Source organism: Schistocerca gregaria, chromosome 2, assembly GCF_023897955.1.
Source record: "Schistocerca gregaria isolate iqSchGreg1 chromosome 2, iqSchGreg1.2, whole genome shotgun sequence".
NCBI lineage: Eukaryota > Metazoa > Arthropoda > Insecta > Orthoptera > Acrididae > Schistocerca > Schistocerca gregaria.
Genome location: NC_064921.1, coordinates 544,177,860 through 544,196,998, shown reverse-complemented (window position 1 = coordinate 544,196,998; position 19,139 = coordinate 544,177,860). Strand labels below are relative to the sequence as shown.

Here is a 19,139-nt window from a genome sequence, read left to right as displayed (position 1 = left end):
GTAACTTGGTTGGTTTGGAATCCATGACCAATGGGTGTGTAAGAGCCACAGGTGTGGGAGCAGTCAATATGGCATCTGTCGTCTGCCGAGGAGGGTGGGGTGTAGGGCCGGGGGCCCATAATCTGTTACACCCCTCGGATCAGTCGTTATTGCTGTCTGATGTCTAGCAAAAGTGGGCGAGGTACTAGGGGAGGTCACATTCACTATACACTGTTCAGTTTGATCAGAAAATTGAAGCTGTGGGTAGCCAGGTGCGGAGCCGATTCGCAGCGTGGATGACGTAGCATCCATGTAGTGGCACTGCTCTGAAAGTTGGTGCAAAGTTCTGAGGGGTGTTGCGCACCCCTGAGTGTGTGACGTTAGCAGTGGAATGTCTGTCCTGTGTGTTTGAAAGAATGATCTTGAGGCAAGATGGTGGGCGGTATGTACGCATTGTCTTTGAGTGTTGTGGTACTGCAATCCACTCGCAGGTAGGATGGCCTTGAAATGTTTGATGTATAGAGTCCATGCGTAGTGCAGGTGGGTGTCATGGTTGGATTCTGACCGTAGAAATCGTAAAGCGGTACACCTCGTTGCGTATGCCACATGACGATACAGGCGGTTCACTTGTACACACATGATTGTTGTTGAACTCGGGTAGAACATTGGAAGAGCATCACAAACTGTCAGCAGGGTCACCAATGTGAGGATTTGGGTCCTTATTGTTATAAATAACAACCTGTTGATCCACTTCTTAAAACAATGAGCACATTTATTGTCACACTTCAGATGTATGTCATTACACATTGAAAGGATCACATAGACAGAACATAATGGCCGCCTTGGCCCAAAGAGTTTTTGCACGTCAGAGATGTTATCGCACGTCAGTGTTGCCACAACTATATTCAAAATGTTTCTCACATTTAGATATCAGTAATTTTGAAATCTGGATTCAGAATATGGAAAACACAGTTTTCTCTTCACTTGAACATGCTTTACTGATGCCATGGCATGACTGATAGACTTTTTGCTTGTAATACTATTACATTCTTCTATGGTGTGATGGACATGTTGAAGGTTTTGTTGTGAAACATTGTTTAGGAGAAGATTAAACTGAAGTGTGTTGTAGATAAGATGGGTGCATGTTTTGTACTGATTGCATATTTTTACTTGACCTCTAAGTGATTAGTGGAAGTCGGCTGACTTCGAGCTGCTCCAGAATATTTACGGTCACTGCCAACATTAGCTACATATGGGTAACAGTATTGTGCAACATAACAATAAGTAGCCATTATGAATATAGTGTTGATCCATGTCTGGTAGTGTGCTTAGTGATTGTTAATATTATTTACCAAAATGAGTAAAGAGGTTGTACCTGTTGCGTGATTCTTATGGCAACTCACCAGCAACTTTTGTGTCCCTTCTACAATGCATTAACTTATTACAAATTTATTTCTTGTATAAACTGTAAGATGGCTGCTCTGGGAGGAGAATGCGAGGCTTGTCTCAGTAGCCAATGTGCTACTAGCAGATCGCAAGCTTCCACTCCTAGCATCCTCCTCTCAGGGGCCAAGTAGAAGTGTGTGATTAGTATGGCATTTATTGTTTTTAAGTATAATCATTGTACAAAGCAAGATGCTTTACATTTATTTTCAGAGTACATGGCACACTGCACGCATTTCAGAAGATACTGGCAAAAGGTGGCATCAGAGGTCTATGGAAAGGCTCAATACCAAATGTTCAGAGAGCAGCTCTTGTAAATCTTGGTGATCTCACAACATATGATTCTGCAAAGCAGTTTATACTTACTCACACGTCACTACCAGATAGCCATCTAACTCACATGCTTTCCAGGTATTTGTTAATTAGAAACTTAATAAAAACATAATTAAATTATGAGAATCATAATGTTTAAAATACTATACAGGTTTAATGTCTTTCCTTTTTTATGGCACAATCTTTAAGTGGGAATATACAGTCTGTATGTAAATACTTTAAGAGTAAAGAAGACCACTGACTGAATAGCTGAAGTCTTGGGTCATTGATCACTCAACACTTCTCCTTTTTGGTGAAAGGTCTCCTTTGCTCCTAAAGTACTTACATTCTTCAGGGACTTGCCTTACTATATACAGGGTGATTCAAAAAGAATACCACAACTTTAGGAATTTAAAACTCTGCAACGACAAAAGGCAGAGCTAAGCACTATCTGTCGGCGAATTAAGGGAGCTATAAAGTTTCATTTAGGTGTACATTTGTTCACTTGAGGTGCTGTTGACTAGGCGTCAGCGTCAGTTGATGCTAAGATGACGACCGCTCAACAGAAAGCTTTTTGTGTTATTGAGTACGGCAGAAGTGAATCGACGACAGTTGTTCAGCGTGCATTTCGAATGAAGTATGGTGTTAAACCTCCTGATAGGTGGTGTATTAAACGTTGGTATGAACAGTTTACAGAGAATGGGTGTTTGTGCAAAGGGAAAAGTTCTGGACGGCCGAGAATGAGTGATGAAAATGTAGCACGCATCCAGCAAGCATTTGTTTGCAGCCCAGGAAAATCGACTTGCAGACCTAGCAGAGAGCTGCAAATTCCACAATCAACTGTATGGAGAGTCCTACGAAAAAGGTTAGTTATGAAACCTTATTGTCTGAAATTGGTTCAAGCACTGTCTGCAGCTGATAAGATTAAAAGAATTTCTGTGATTTTATCCTTGCTCAAATGGAAACAGATGAATCTTTCATTTTAAAGATTGTATTTAGTGATGAAGCAACTTTCCACACTAACGGGAAAGTCAACCGTCACAATGTCTGTATATGGGGCACTGAGGATCCGCGGGAAACAACTCAGTATAAACGTGACTCGCCTAAGGTGAATGTTTTCTGTGCCATTTCAGCCAATAAAGTTTTTGGTCCCTTTTTCTTCGAAGGTGCTACTGTAACTGGACTACAGTATCTGGAGATGTTAGAGAATTGGCTGTTCCCTCAGCTCGAACACGAAGCACAACAGTTCATATTTCAGCAGGATGGAGCGCCACCACATTGGCACTTATCTGTCCGTAACTACCTGAACGTCAACTACCCAAGGCGATGGATGAGCCGCCAGGCAGCCCGTGACAGAGCACTTCATCACTGGCCTCCAAGAAGCCCTGATCTTACCCCCTGCGATTTTTTCTTATGGGGGTATGTTAAGGATATGGTGTTTCGGCCACCTCTCCCAGCCACCATTGATGATTTGAAATGAGAAATAACAGCAGCTATCCAAACTGTTACACCTGATATGCTACAGAAAGTGTGGAACGAGTTGGAGTATCGGGTTGATATTGCTCGAGTGTCTGGAGGGGGCCATATTGAACATCTCTGAACTTGTTTTTGAGTGAAAAAAAACCTTTTTAAATACTCTTTGTAATGATGTATAACAGAAGGTTATATTATGTTTCTTCCATTAAATACACATTTTTAAAGTTGTGGTATTCTTTTTGAATCACCCTGTATACAAATTTTATATGTGCTCTTTACCATCCATGGATTTATTCATTTTTAGTGCTATCATTTGAGAGGGCTCTACAACAAAACTTTTTGTGAGACTGGATTCTTGTACTGGATTACAACAAAGCTGTGAAAATGACTAAAAGTTAAGTAGGCACAAGAGTGTTTTGCATTTATGTTAGAAACAAGTTTCTCTTCTTCTCATGGACCAGATTGTTTATAAATTCCCTCATGGCACAATGACTGTGACTCAAGCACTTAGCAACAGGGATTGATAACCCACAGTTTAGACCCTTCAATCTACAAATCGACCAACCAGCTTATCAGCAATCTTTGATTTTTCATTATACTCGTTTTGTTATATCCTGCATTGTTATTCAGTATTTGACTGCAAGATGTTTTTGTGAATGTGTTCAGGTGTTAGACTAGAATTTTTTGTATAGTAGTTAAAAGATTTCATATTACATCCAGAAGAGTTGAAACTCAGTATTGTTGAGGAAAGTAAACATACAGTAGCTATTATGAAACTGAGTATCGTTGAGGAAAGAAAACATACACTAGCTATCAAAAACAATGGCACAGATGTTCTCAGAAGCAAAACATTTTCTGAGCACTCAACAGAAGGTAAAGAGCAGTTACCTGTAACCCGAGCTGGAGAAAGGTTAAGCAAAGAAAAAAAAAAAAAATATGCAAAAACAGTAGTTGTCCTGTTATGGACTGAGTGTGTTGCTTTGAGGGATCTTCTAGTTAACTGCTGTTTCCTGTAGACCATTGTATGTAATGGCAAATCCAAAAAATTCCATTGGTGATAAATTAGCCATGTGACATTGAGGACTTACAATTAACTGGAAATCAAAATTAGAATGGTAATGTCTTTCACTTAGTGTGATTTAATGATCATACATTGATTATCCATTTTTGTGCTGTCACATAGTTTAATTCTCAGTTACATATCCCCCACAAAACGTTTGTGTAGAGTTGTGCACTCTGCACTGACAGACATTGGCTTATTTACAACCACGAGTTTTGTTTGGGGTTTGATAGTCACATCACTAGTCATCTCTACTGTGAGTTAAAGGATCTGTCAGACTGAAGACATTGAATAACTATTCAAAAACTATTGAAACACTGTTAAAATTTATCTGACCAAGGCAGAACAAGAATTACATAAAAAAGTAAAATGGGTATTTTGTAATGTGGTAAATTGTCATATTATAAGGATAGCAGTATGAATGTCCTTACCAGTTACCAACTCAGGATCTCGCATCTGGAGCTGCAAATATTGCTGAGTTCCTAGAACATTTTGGATGCTTGCACTTTATGCCAACTGCAGCTGTTGTCAGGTGCCATCATTAGTGTAGTTGGGACTGTGCATGGTTTTCAGTCAACATGAAGTGATGGGATCTTGAAAAAGGCAGACATGGCTCATTTGCACCTGCTGTGATGATAATTAGAGGTTGTAAATGTTTCTGGTGGAATATTTAAAGGGCCTAGGGCTGTGAAATGATTTATAGTAATTTGAGGGAATATTAGTAACTTTCATTCATTTCGTGAATTACAATAAACAAAAGTAAAACAGCACAATTTGTCTCAGTATTTTATGAACAGTTATCAATGGTTTTACTCTATTACAGGAAGCAGAGCACAGGCTGAATGATAGGCATATGATAAGAATAGTTTCCCACCAGTGATCATTGTTTTAACCCCCCCCCCCCCTTCCCACTTTACCTGTCTAATAGCTGCACTTATATTGATTAAGGTAGTGACGACTTTTAATTTTGTGTTAAATCTATCTAAGATGTCTCCCTCATACCATTTGGCATAAAGATGCAAGACAAAATGTTGGAGACGCCAACTACTTTGTTTTAAAATTCCAGTGCAGAGGGGTACGGTCCTGCTCTGAGAAAAATTATCAAGTTTATTTCATCATCATTCACATCAAGGATTACAACTACTGGCCTGTTTGTTTAAGTTTGTTAAACTACATTTTCTGTGAATCTTTTTGCTTATAGGTTTTGCATAGCTTGTTTATGATACTTAATGAGAGAGTCAGGATAAATGAAAGAATTTATGTGTCTGGTTTCATTAGGGTATTATATTCTGCTGCAGTAGGTTATTTTTATTGTTTTAATATTCTTGTATCCTGCACTTTTATATGAAATGATTAGTTAGTCTAACATTTATTAATGGTCTGGATAGACTACTTTTGATAATTTCTGTGCATTAATCTCGCTAAATTTATAATTCAATGCAGCACACTGCACAGTCTTTTATCAGCAGTCTCCTTTTATTCTGCTCTCCCCCTACCCCTGTATCCCGTACCCTAGACCAAAATCCTCTCAATTTGTCTCTAATCCCTAGTCTTCACCTGTTGTTACACATTTTCCCTAGCCCTCGTTTGTCCCTACTACTTACCTATTCACATTCACCCTTTCTAATCCATCCAAGGCAACAGCTCATCACCTTGTGTTGCAGCGCTATGAGAATTTAACTGTCCCTTCCTTTTGTGTGCATTTCCTCCTTTTGTGTGGAAATACACATTGTTATCAAGTATTCCAGTAGAGGAATACATAAAACAATACACTTTTTCATGAAGATACTACCAATATAACACCTTACTGCCTGCAGGAGTAATATTAAACTCCAAATGAGGAACTTCATTTGTATGGAGTCCCACAAACCATGGCTTGACCTGCTCCTACTCTTTTGACTTGCACGAATGGTATACTGAGGACTTAAGGGGCTGTTGAAGACTGAAATGTCTGCAGAGCATTGAAACCCAGGGTGCAGACACAACCATACCAATCATAATGAAGATAATAGCTGGAAAGTTTAGCAGATGGTCATCTTATTAATAATCATACAAAAGTTCATATTATGCTATCTGAGACAAATGACATGCCGTACATGTACCAGAAGTAGATATTAATAGTCACCTGCAAAGTGAAATTGCCTGCATGAAAGTGACTGAATATTTATCTCAAAATCTTTCAAGTATCTCCAAAGTAGTTTACAGATGACCATTCAGTCTACAAATTGACTTGATTCAGAGACAGCCCCAGCTGCAAAACCAGTCACATTATGTATGAAACTTTGCACAGGTGTTTATGTGTACATGTACTTCAACCAGCTATCCACTCACATGAATGTCCACAGACAAACAGAGCACAACTGATCACCAAGTGGCAGATCAAGCTGCTGAGCACAGCAGGCTGATTTCAATGGCTACTTCGTTAAATACAATCTGAATTTCCCCCTCAAGTACCAGCTTCTTTAAAGTGTGTAGATTTGAACTTACATTAGAACACTTCCTTTGATTACACAGTCATTTTGGCATCTACTACTCCCTCCCTTACACTTACACCCACATCCATCTCCAACCCTGTCCCATGCCTTTCCTCCTACCCGAACCTCCTCAACAGATCCCTTCTCATCAGCCTAGATTGATTCATGTATCCACTGATCCGCCCCCCACATAATCTCCTCTGCTGTTTCCTTCTTCCCCTGTTCTGTCCCCCCACCCACTATCCCCTTCCTCTTAATTCCAACCTCTTACTTCATCACACCCAATGTATTTTCCCTGCAAGCATAATAAACCAGTGCTGCTTTTCTATCATATTATGCTGCTACAACCCTGTCTCCAGTTTATTATGAGTAGGACGAGAAATATTGTATTTTAGTATTTTGCTGTGGAAGTAGGTTGATAGTTAATTTGAGAAAGCTGAGAACTGGTCTTTAGAATACACTTTGAGTTGCTAGCAAGGATTTCAGTTTGAGAGATGGGGTGTAGGTAACTGAGACAGAACAATTGTGGTATCTTATAGATGGATAAAGAATGTTTCATAGGTGCATGATTCTTGGAAATTTGTTTCTCTAGTATTAGATTTATGAGGGATAGAGCTTGTCAGAAACAGGAGATCAATGAGAAAGGATGGTTGCCTACCAAGAAGGGAATTTATATGGTTAAGCAATTTGAGGAAGGGAAATTCCATGTATTAGGCAGCAGTTAAGGAACAGGATGTTGGGTTGTATTTTAGCTAGGAATAGGAATGTGTATCTGGATTCTGCATATGCAATCATATTCTGAAAAACACTGAGAAGTACATGACAGGACAGAAAGCACGTACTATTGTGCTGTATATTGAGGTTTCATCCTGTTCCACTCGTGTGGGAAGAATGTCTACTCAAATGCCTCTCTGTCCATTGTACTGTAACTTATTCTTTTAATAGGAAAGAGGAAGTTTTAAAGTTAGACAAAATATCGACGTCAATGTTGCGCCAGCAGAATGACAATCAATTACTCTTAATCGAGAATGATGATGCCTTCCAAAGATAGGCATACTGTCAGCATCATGTGACAAATGGTGGTGCCCTCTATGCACTCTATATATGCAAGAGTACCTGGAGCCTCAGTGGCAGTAGCCGGATGACCTCAGAAGATGTCTCCTGCAGATGGAGATGAAACGTCAAGTGGAAATATTATACATTGACCACGGCCTCTCAGCCCAGAAGTTTTAACTGAAGACAACACCGCCCATGAAAGCCTGCATGATGTATGATGTGAATTTATTGTTAATATCGTCAATCAAGTCATTAATATACAACAAGGCAAGTCCGTCATCTGTTGATGACTTCCATCCAAGATAATATTCTGCCTCCTTCCTACCAAGAAATCCTCAATTCAGACACAGAGTTGAATCTGACAGGGACTCCACTGCTCCTTGGAGTCTTTTCAATTTTAATGACTTGAGCTGTTTTTCATTGCCTTTGGTACCATTATCTATGTTACTCATCTTTGCAGTGCTGCAAGAATTGAAGTGAGGCATTGCACCTTGATCAATCTTTGTAAAAGAACAGCTCAGAATTTCAGCATTTGCTGTGACACCCTTAATTTTCATTCCTTTTGTTTTCCATGAGTGTCTGGATACTAACTTTCATGCCACTGAGTGACTTTGCATATGACCTGAATTTCTCTGGGTTTTGTGAGATGTCTTTTGATAAGTACAGTTTTTTCAATGTTTTGTCATGCCCCACTGTAATTATACCATTTGAGTATTAGTAGGTTGAAGTCTCCGTCAGTAATTTAATTGGCAATTGGAGAACCCAATCATACGTTTATGCCCACTGTTGATACTGAGTTTGCTCCAAATGATCTCATTTGTAGCTTCCGTTATTTTCTCAGTAGATTTGAATTTCCTGTTTACTGTGAAGAAAACACCACTTTCATGTGTCATCAACCTATCTTTTTAGAGAAGGAAAGTTGCTACTTACCATGTAGTAGAGATGCTGAGTTGTGATAGGCACAACAAAGGCCTTTGTCAGCGACACACACACACACACACACACACACACACACACACACACACACACACACACACACACAAAACTTGCACAGCTATCTGCAATCTCAGACAACTGAAACCACCCTGCCAGTGGTTTCGCCTTAATGGCTGAAAGCTATAATTGTGTGAATCTTTTTGTTGTGCCTATCGCGACTCAGCATCTCCGCTATATGGTGAGTAGCAACTTTCCTTCTCTAATATTGTTCCATTCCATCCTGGATTTTCCATTGCTTGATTTCAATATATCTTTTTGATATACGTTTAGATTTACCACAAATATCTCATTACTGTAAAATTTGAGTTGTAGCCAGCTTTCTGTCTTCTTTTTTTGCATGCGCATTTGTCCTGCAGTGGCGCAGGCTCAGCATTGTTATGGACAGATTTTGCAAGGTTGGTTAAGGGTGGTCAGATGCCCTTCCTTTCACCACTTACCTCCTGGGACGGAATATGAGTACCCCAACTGTCGGCATGTAGTGTTGTTCATGTGCAAGTGAGCAAAGGTTTTTGAGATGTTTGTGAATTGTGTAACTGAGGTGAGACTGTGCACCAACCAAGTATTCACCTAATGGATTGTGAGAAAATGTCTAAAAACCAAGTTCAGACTAGCCGCCACAATGACCCTCGCCCATGATCCTCTGGGTAGATTTGATGTGGAATTGATGCACCTACCCATCCTGGAAGGGTGCTTTAACATACATGGGTATCTGGGCATGTCAGTTTAGCCAGTTTCTGTACTTACTATTTTGTGAACTCCACTGTTTTGGCAGTTGTCTCAACTGTGGGAGCCTTTCTTTGGGTCTCACATTAATACTGTGGTGTCCCCTCCAGATAAGTTTATCTGAACTGAAGGAGAGCACCTATTCAAAAACACCCTTACACTAGAAAATCATTACCTATCTGAGTACAGATCCTTTAAAGTCTACAGCTCAAGCTTTCTGGCAGATTAGAACTTAATGCTCAAGCGAGGCTCAAATCCAAGACCTCACCTTGTGCAGGCAATTCTCTTACTGACTAAACTATGCAGGTATGGTTTTAAGACCTGCTCTCACAGCTGAATTCTCTCAGAATCCTCCTCCTGCTATCCAAGTCTGAGTCTATGATGGAGAGCTTCTCTGAAGTTTAGAAGGCGAGAGAGAGGTACTGGCAAAAGAGAAGCCATGAGGGTGGTATCTGGGTAGCTCAGTCATAAAGAGCAATTCCTGCAAAAGGCCATATTCTGGGTTTTATTTCCAATCTGGCATATAGTTTAATCTGCAAGGAAATTTCAAAACAACATACACTCTACTGTAAGTGATAACAGATATCTAGGCAAGTCTTGCTGTATAGTACAACTAATTTTCTTGTATTTGTATCCTACATTCGTACATTTATGGAGCAGCTTTATTAAGTAGGCTGTGTGGTGACACTTTTCTTTGTTCATTATCATACTATGAAACAATGTAATTATGAAATTTGGGGATTATTTTTATTGGAATTAGCTTACCATGTATTTGATTCCATCTAAGTGCCAAAATGAAGATATAAGTTAAGAAAGATTACCCCTTATCATGCAGTAGTTCTACAGATTAGTAGATACGCACATAAACAAGATCTGAAACACAGCAACTCTTCTTACAAACATGTCTTTTTCAGAACACAAAGACACACACAGCTACTTTGTCCCAGCATTACAGCCCGACTTTTGAATTTTTTCACTTTCTCAGACATTGTACTCTATCTTTCCTTCCTTTTATTGCCTTTATGGAACAGAAAAAATCATTATTAATTGCTAATTTTGTGTTCTCCACCATTTCTTGCTACTTAAAGCAAGATGTGCCAGCATATAACACATCAGGATAGACATATGAAGATAGCACAGGAGTATTCTTGTTCAGTGCATGAAAAGTGTGGTGTCCACATAGTTTCAGGAATGGAACTCAAATTGTGTACACATGACTGAGCCACAAATGAATATTTTAGTCCTGTTTCATTTCTACAAACAGATCATTTTAGAGTAAAATAAGTGCATCCTCAGAATTCTTAAATTTCTCTTCTCTGTCAGATACCTGTGTTATTATTCTTATGGCATATTTGTCTTATTTATCTTATTATATTGTTTCTTTTTTTTGCTTTGACACTTCTAGTAATAAGCCTTTTAATTACAGGATTTGTTTTGCAGTTCTTGTCAAAGTGCCCTTGAATTCGACATATTGCTTTTATTTTTTGGTTTGTAACAAGACTTTTCCTTTTCCGTTGTCATTTACCTGATAATCTGTGTATGGTAAAATAATATTCAAATCTAGTCTTCTAACAGTTTGTGCTCTGCTTTCTCCAGTACTGTATATGTTAGATTTATTGCCACAAAGTAAAATGTACATTTCTCTCTCTCTCTTTTTTTTTTTTTTTTTTTTTTTTTTAATTTGCAAGCTATGTGTATAGAGTTGTGTATTGATTCAGTACCAGAGGAGCTATTTTCTTTATGTGCATTTATGTTCTTCATTTCACATTTCCTTTGTTGTTTGTTCTATTTTTCCTGTTAGGTGACTGAGAACTGTTGGATTATTGAGGTCTGTAGCAACTTGGTAATGTAAGTTATATAGATTTTTGTGCAGTTCAAGATCTTTTGCATGGAATTGACAAATTTCATTTTTCAGCAAACACTTATGTGCTGTTTGCTACATTTTACATACTGCAATGAAATACTGCTTACTTTTTAGCACAATATAATTCAGAATAATTTTGATAGATTTAAATCCCATGAAGAGTCTCAGATTCCTTACAAATCTCTGAAATTTGGCAAATTTCTTCTTGTATCAATCTGGATACTTTACACGTAGTTGTGATGATATTCTATTATGCACATATGTCCTCATAGCTGCAGCTTACATCACTTTTAGGGAAGGAGGTTGTGAAATAGTCTGACTAGTCTCATAGTGCTCCATTTTGTTTGCATTTATGTTTGTTTCTGAAAGCTATTCCAAGAGCACATATTTGATTTAAAATTTGATCCCACTTCAGTTATGAACTTCACGTAGTAGCCATGGTGAACATTAAAACAACAGTAAGAAAAACAATGGAATAGAGAATATTTCTTAATGTGTTGACCAAGGTGACACATAAAATAAGTAGTCACGACCAGACTGGTGGCCAATATACAATTTTTGATGTGATGAATGTGTTAAGTGAAAATGAGATTAGAAACTGCATATGGGGTCCATATTTGTTTCCTACATTAGCTTAAACTTTAATGGTCAGACAATATGCACTACCTGATAAAAACAAAAAGTGAAGCACCCAGAAGAGGAGACAGAAAAAAATGAAACTTCACAGTTTAAGAGGGTAGGTAATACTTTTTCAGTAACTATAAAACTGAGCCATATTAACAAGGAACTTTGTAGTGTGAACCTAGATATCACTATAACAATGTATTTTCTCTGGCCTGGATGTATGTACTGACCTGATTGGGAAAGGGGTCATGAAACTCTTGCATCCTCTCCTGAAGCAAGATGACCTGTTGTAAATGGCCCTGTATGTCATAGTTAATGACACTGAGACAGAGTTGATGTCTGGGCTGCTCCCATGCATGAACTGTCATGGACAAATCTGTGTCTTTTGCTGGTCATGGGAGTACCTCAACATCACACAAACAGTCCAAAGAGACCTGCACCATGTGTGGACAAGTGTTGTTCTGTGTTCTGTTAAAAATGGCACCATGATACTGTTGCATGAGAGGTAACATGAGGATGCAGGGTGCTGATAACATAGAGTTGTGCTGCGAGAGTTCTGTCAGTCACTGCCAGCTGTGACCTGATATGCCTGATGGCTCACCACACCATAATGCCAGGAGAAACACCACTGTGCCTTTCCAAAACATTGAGGAATGAGATCTCGCACCAGGTCACTGCTATATGCACCAACCATGGTCATCTGGGATAGGGCAGAACTGCTATTCATCGATGACACAATGTTATACTATTCATCAGCAGTCCATACTTCTGCATAATGGCAACACCCCCATCATGGCACCACTCCAAACCAAGCTGTATGTGTTGCGATATTAACAACAACTTACACATGAGACAGTAATTTCCCAGTATGGCTGATGATAGTCTTTGGCCAATAGTATGGAATGACACAGAATGTTGCAGGAAGTCCTTTATTTATTCTCTGATGTCAGGCACAGACGTGAAGGGCTTATAACATGCTTGGTGCACAATATGGAAATTATCCCTTGTAGCCGGCTGGAGTAGCTGAGCGGTTCTAGGCGCTACAGTCTGGAACTGCGAGACCGCTATGGTCGCAGGTTCGAATCGTGCCTCGGGCATGGATGTGTGTGATGTCCTTAGGTTAAAGTACCGTATTTACTCGAATCCAAGCCGCACTCGAATCTAAGCCGCACCTCAAAAATGAGACCCAAAATAAAGGAAAAAAAAATTTCCCGAATCAAAGCCACACCTGAAATTTGAGACACGAAATGCAAGGGGAGAGAAAAGTGTAGGCCACACCTTCAAATCGAAACAAAGTTGGTCCATTGTAATATGACACACAATTTAGGTCGAATGAGTGATGATACACCTACAGTAGTTTGGTTCAAGTCGTAAGCTCAGCAGTTAAGCTTTACCAGGTAGCCATTGCTATGCATCAGGCGCTCCGTTCGTATTTGTACGCATACCCTTCGTTTTTCACGTGCTTTGTCTGGTTTGAATTGATTACTTATTTTGTTTTGATCTGATAAGTGCCGTTTTCTTTGTAATAGGTGTTTACGTCACTCTAAGCTGAAAATGCATTACTGTACTGTGTCATACATTGTTTGTCGCATTCAGATAGTGCATGTTTACAGCCTGTCGCCGCTCGCGGCATGGTTTGCTTTTGTGCACACTACCGCAACTTACAATTAAGAAAAATAAAGAGAGAAATCGTCTCATTAGCGAAACAATGGCAAGAGACTGCCATTCTTTGCTTTCTTTGATAATGATCAACAAGAACCAAACAATAGACCGCGTATGATAGAAGATGTTCTGAACGAGAGTTAGGCAAAAATTTGTCTCTGTTTGAAAATCTTTGCGCTTCTTTAGTACATCAAATTCTACAGAGAAATTAGAGTAATCTTAATTTAAAAATCTAGTCAGTTGCTGTGCTTCATTTCTGACTGTATCACTACTAGGCAAAAGAATAATACAAATATAAACATGACACAATACGTATATTCTTCCACGTTTGCTGTTGTCTCACTCTAGTTTCATAGTATATTAGGCAGACAGGATTTAAATAAGATAGCAGCAAACACAAAAGAATACATGGCAAAATGTTTATATTCGTATTATTCTGATGGTGAAAAGAATACTGCATGTGATTCACATTTCATCAGGTTCCTATTAGCAACCATCTCTTCTCGCAGGTAGGAAAAAATTCAGAACGTAGAGTTGGCCATATTGACAAACATCCCGAACAGTCTTGCCAGTCGGATTTTCGTAGTACATTGAATTTCTGCTACATCTGAAGATGAACAATACAGAGTTTGTATTTACTTCGTTGGATAATGTTCGAAAATGCAGTAGTCGAAACTCAGAGCGGAGAAAAAAAAGCTTGTTTACCACTTTTTTTAAAATTTATTTACTGATGCAGAGGTTTTAGCGTCAGTATTTATCTTTGTGCCTACAAAGCATACCTGTGTAGCGCTACATATATTCAACGGCAGAAGTTAGTGGCGGCACCTACCAACATTTTTCAGAACTTCTGCTTGCTTTGCACTCGATTCTAAGCCACAGGCGGTTTTATTGATTACAAAATAGGAAAAAACGTGTGGCTTATATTTGAGTAAATACGGTAGTTCTAAGTTCTAGGAGACTGGTGACCTCAGCAGTTAAGTCCCATAGTGCTCAGAGCCATTTGAACCATTTTTTTATCCCTTGTAGGGGTCAGAAGACATTGACTAGATCCTTGATGACAAGTATGACTGTCCTCACATTGCCATGCAGTCCCACATCAGGCCACTGTCACATCAAATTCCCCAAAAATTTGGATACTGCACACTTCAACCAACTGGCCAAATGGAGATCCAAAATAAGACCCCTTTCAAACTTTGGTCACTCTGTCTCATGTGAGTACACAGCATCTCGGGTTTGTCCCACTGACCACTCAACATCTTGCGCTGTTCACACCCCTTACACTGGGTAGTCAGAAACAGTCTGAGAAGCTTGGAAGGGTGTTGCAGGGCAAGCTGTGCTGAAAAATAATTGTCAAGAAAAAAATTTGATATCTTGTACCATTTCTGAGTTAATTAACATTGAAGTGAGCCAGCCATGCACACACAAATTACCCCCCCTGCAGGTTCGAGGGTGAGAATAGGCCCGCGGTATTCCTGCCTGTCATAAGAGGTGACTAAAGGAAGTCTCAACTGTTTCAGCCTTTAATATGATGGTCCCCTAAGGGGTTTGACTGCTCTATTTCCAAATTTTTCTGTTAGTGTGTATCATTTGGGGAAGGACACCTTACGTGGTGCATTCTATATCCATCTTGCCCTAAGATCTGGCATATTTGTATTTTTAATGGAATTGGACTTACACTGAGCTTCCGGCCACATAGGCTGCGGTGTGTTCCGGGCAGCCTACATTCCCTCCATTGTGCACTTCCATCTTTGCTCCCTTTGTTAATGGATGTTCGACACCCGACAACCGGCACGGTAGCCAGTCCGTTGTGGTGGGGTTGCCATGTGCCCTCTTGGTGGTAGCCCGCTGACTACACAGGGATCGCACTGCTGATGCCTGAGCTGCTACCTCCCCACGTATGCCGAGGAGTAGATGCCTATCCCTCTGGGGCATTGGGACTCCTGGCAAAGGCCATACTGCCAGGTGGTCTTTTCTGTGGCTGGGTGGCACCTGTGGGGAGAGCCCCTGGTCGGAGTGGGTGGCATCAGGGCGGATGACCCGCAATGAAGTGTGGTACATCATCTCTCGCTGGTGGGCCTCCACCGGCAGTCTCTAAGCAATGGAGGTCTAACCTCAAGGGGAAGAAATTTGATCCGAGATCATTTCCGTCTCTCGCCACTCCATGGGAGGAATGTATGGCTAAAGAAGGCGGTGCAGATTATTCATCTTGGTATCTAGTCTGTACCCGAGTCGATAGTGAATCATTTATGTCAACAAAGCCCCAGTTTTTTGTGGAGCATATAGAAGACAAGTTTGGGGAGGTGGAGGGCTTGTCTAAAATGCGCTCTGGTTCAGTTCTAATCCAGACAGCATCCTCTGCCCAGTTACGGAGGTTGCTTGCTTGCAATAAGTTAGGGGACGTTTCTGCCAGCATCATGCCGCATAAGAGTCTCAACATGGTCCAGGGCATTATATTCCACAGGGATCTACTTCTGCAGTCGGACGATGAACTACGTGCCAACCTAGAACGACGAGGTGTTCACTTCGTCCGGCGCTTCCATCAGGGTCCGAAGGATAATCAGGTGGCTACCGGTGACTTCATCTTGGCCTTTGAGGGTGACGTCTTACCCGAAAAGGTCAAGCAGATGGTTTACCGCTGTGATGCAAAACCATGTATCCCTTCTCCGATGCGGTGTTTTAAATGCTGAAAGTTCGGGCACATGTCATCCCGCTGCACTTCCGGCATCACATGTCGAGATTGTGGACGTCCTTTGCATCCCAATACTCCGTGTGCTCTGCCTCCCATCTGTGTTAACTGCGGAGAACACCATTCCCCCTGCTCACTGGACTGTAGGATCTTCCAGAAGGAAAGGAAGATAATGGAATATAAGACCCTGGACCGCTTGACCTACACCGAGGCTAAACGAAAGTATGAGAGGCTCCATCCTGTGGCAATGACACTGACCTATGCCGCTGCTGTGACAACGGTTCTCCCATCATCACATATCAGCTCTAAGATCGGTCAGAATCCACCGGCTCCCTTGGTTGTGGGGGGGCACTTCACTCGTTGTTGCTCCTGCTCCATCTACTTCAGGAGCAACACCACCCCAACCATCAGGGACATCTGTTCCCCCTTCCCAGCCAGAGAAGACTAAGACTTCTTTGGCTACCGTCACCAGGAAGGGGTCCCTTGGGGACCTCCCTTAGCAAGTTCCGACCAGCAGAAAAGCAGACACCCACAAGTGGCTGAAACAACCGCCAGTCCCTGGTCGGTGGGCCTCACGGTCGTTGTCCATCTCTGAGACTGATCCAGTGAAGCCCTACAAGTCTGAACAACCGAAGGTACAGCGAGAGAAGCAGAAGAAGAAGAAAGTCCCCAAGACTACCGACATTACGGTGGTGCCTGCCCCATCGCTTCCTACAAGCTCTGCGTCTGAGGACGAAGTGGAGATTCTGGCATCCACTGAGGACCTCGATCTCGCCAGTCCCTCAGACACCATGGATACCACTAGCACAGGTGCTCAATTGGAGGCAGCAGGCAACCCAGTGGCATAATCTGTCATCCCAGTCCCATCACGCCTTTCTCAGACATGGACAATACCATCCTCCAGTGGAACTGCAGCGGTTTCTTCCACCATCTAGCTGAGCTCCACCAACTTATCAGCCTTCACCCTTTCTTCTGCATTGCTCTTCAGGAAACTTGGTTTCCAGCAATGCGAACGCCCGCCCTCCATGGCTGTCGGGGTTGTTATAAGAACCGGGCAGCTTATGAAAGGGTGTCTGGTGGCCTCTGCATATATGTCCTTAACTCTCTTCACAGCGAGTCTGTCCCTCTACATACAGCTTTAGAGGCTGTCACTGTTCAGGTGTGGATGCCACAGGCTGCTACCATCTGCAGTCTTTACTTTCCACTGGATGGTGATGTCACGCAGCATGTCCTGGCTGCACTGATAGCCCAACAGCCGCCACCTGTCTTGTTACTGGGCGACTTCAACACTCATAACCCTCTGTGGGGTGGGTCAGTGGCAACAGGTCGAGGCGGCACCATTGAGCATTTATTGGTGCAGCTCGATCTCTTGATATTAAATGATGGTGCCTTCACACACTTCAGTGTGGCGCATGGCACATACTCCGCCATTGACCTTTTGATCTGTAGCCCTACCTGTGTGGTAGTGACCATTTTCCAATCTTTCTGTCACTGCCATGGCGCCACTCTTCTGGGCACCCCAGCAGATGCACTATGAATAAGGCTGGCTGGGACTTGTTCTCCTCCATTGCCGCTATTGAGCCTCTCTCTAATGACGACATTGATGCGGCGGTTCACTCAGTCACCACCAGCATCGTTACTGCCGCAGAATCTTCCATTCCCAGTTCTTCTGGGTCCCCTCGGCGGCGGACTGTGCCTTGGTGGTCGCCTGAGATCGCTGAGGTGATTAAAGATCGCCGGCGGGCGCTATAGCGTCACAAGCGACATCCCTGCATTGAGCACCTCATCACCTTCAAACGGCTGCGTGCGCGGGCCCGCCGCCTTATCCGTCAAAGCAAGCAGGAGTGCTGGGAGCAGTATGTGTCAACCATTGGCTTCCATGTTTCTCCATCGCAGGTCTGGGCCAAGATTTGATGCCTCTATGTCTATCGGACCCCTGTCAGCGTCCCTGCGCTCTCACTGAATGGAGCAGTTTGTACAGAATCCGACGAAATTGCCAACAGCTTGGCAGAGCATTTTGCTCTTAGTTCCACTTCTTCCAATTACCCACTGGCCTTCCGCTCCATTAAAGAGTGGATGGAACGTCGGAGCCTTCCTTTTCGCACCCACCATTCTGCATTCTACAATGCTCCATTCAGTGAGTGGGAATTTCACAGTGCCCTTTCCACTTGCCCTGATACCGCTCCTGGGCCAGATAACATTCACTGTCAGATGCTAGAACACCTTTCAGTGGACTGCAAGCGCTGCCTCCTCGACCTTTACAACCGTCTGGGTCGAGGATGAGTTTCCATCGCAATGGCGGGATAGCATTGTCATCCCCGTTTTGAAACCGGGGAAGAACCCTTTGGAGGTGGACAGCTACCGCCCCATTAGCCTCACCAACATTCTTTGCAAGCTTCTCGAACACATGGTGAGCCGGCGCTTGAATTGGGTATTGGAGTCTCGGGGCCTTCTGGCTCCGTCTCAGGGTGGGTTCTGTAAAGGCCGCTCCGCCACTGACAATCTGGTGAGTCTGGAGTCAGCCATCTGTACTGCCTTTGCCCACCGTCAGCACCTGGTCGCTGTCTTTTTCGGTATGTGGAAGGCATACGACACGACATGGCTTCATCACATACTTTCTACGCTTCATGGATGGGGTCTTTGGGGTACCACAGGGATCTGTCCTCAGTGTCTGCCTGTTTTTAATAACAATAAACGGGCTCGCTGCAGCGGTGGGAAATTCTGTCTCCACTTCCCTGTATGGTGACGACTTCTGCCTTTACTGCAGCTCTACTGGCACTGCAG

The 19,139-nt window shown here is 42.0% G+C and overlaps 1 protein-coding gene across 1 annotated transcript in view; it reads left to right on the top strand.

Annotated features, from left to right (window-relative positions):
• LOC126331644 (mitochondrial uncoupling protein 4) overlaps positions 1 to 19,139 on the top strand; it is a 427,006-nt gene that overhangs the window by 313,650 nt on the left and 94,217 nt on the right. The window contains exon 6 of the mRNA XM_049996509.1: positions 1,636 to 1,833. Within this exon, the coding sequence (XP_049852466.1) occupies positions 1,636 to 1,833 (198 nt within the window). The remainder of the gene's footprint in view (positions 1 to 1,635; positions 1,834 to 19,139) is intronic.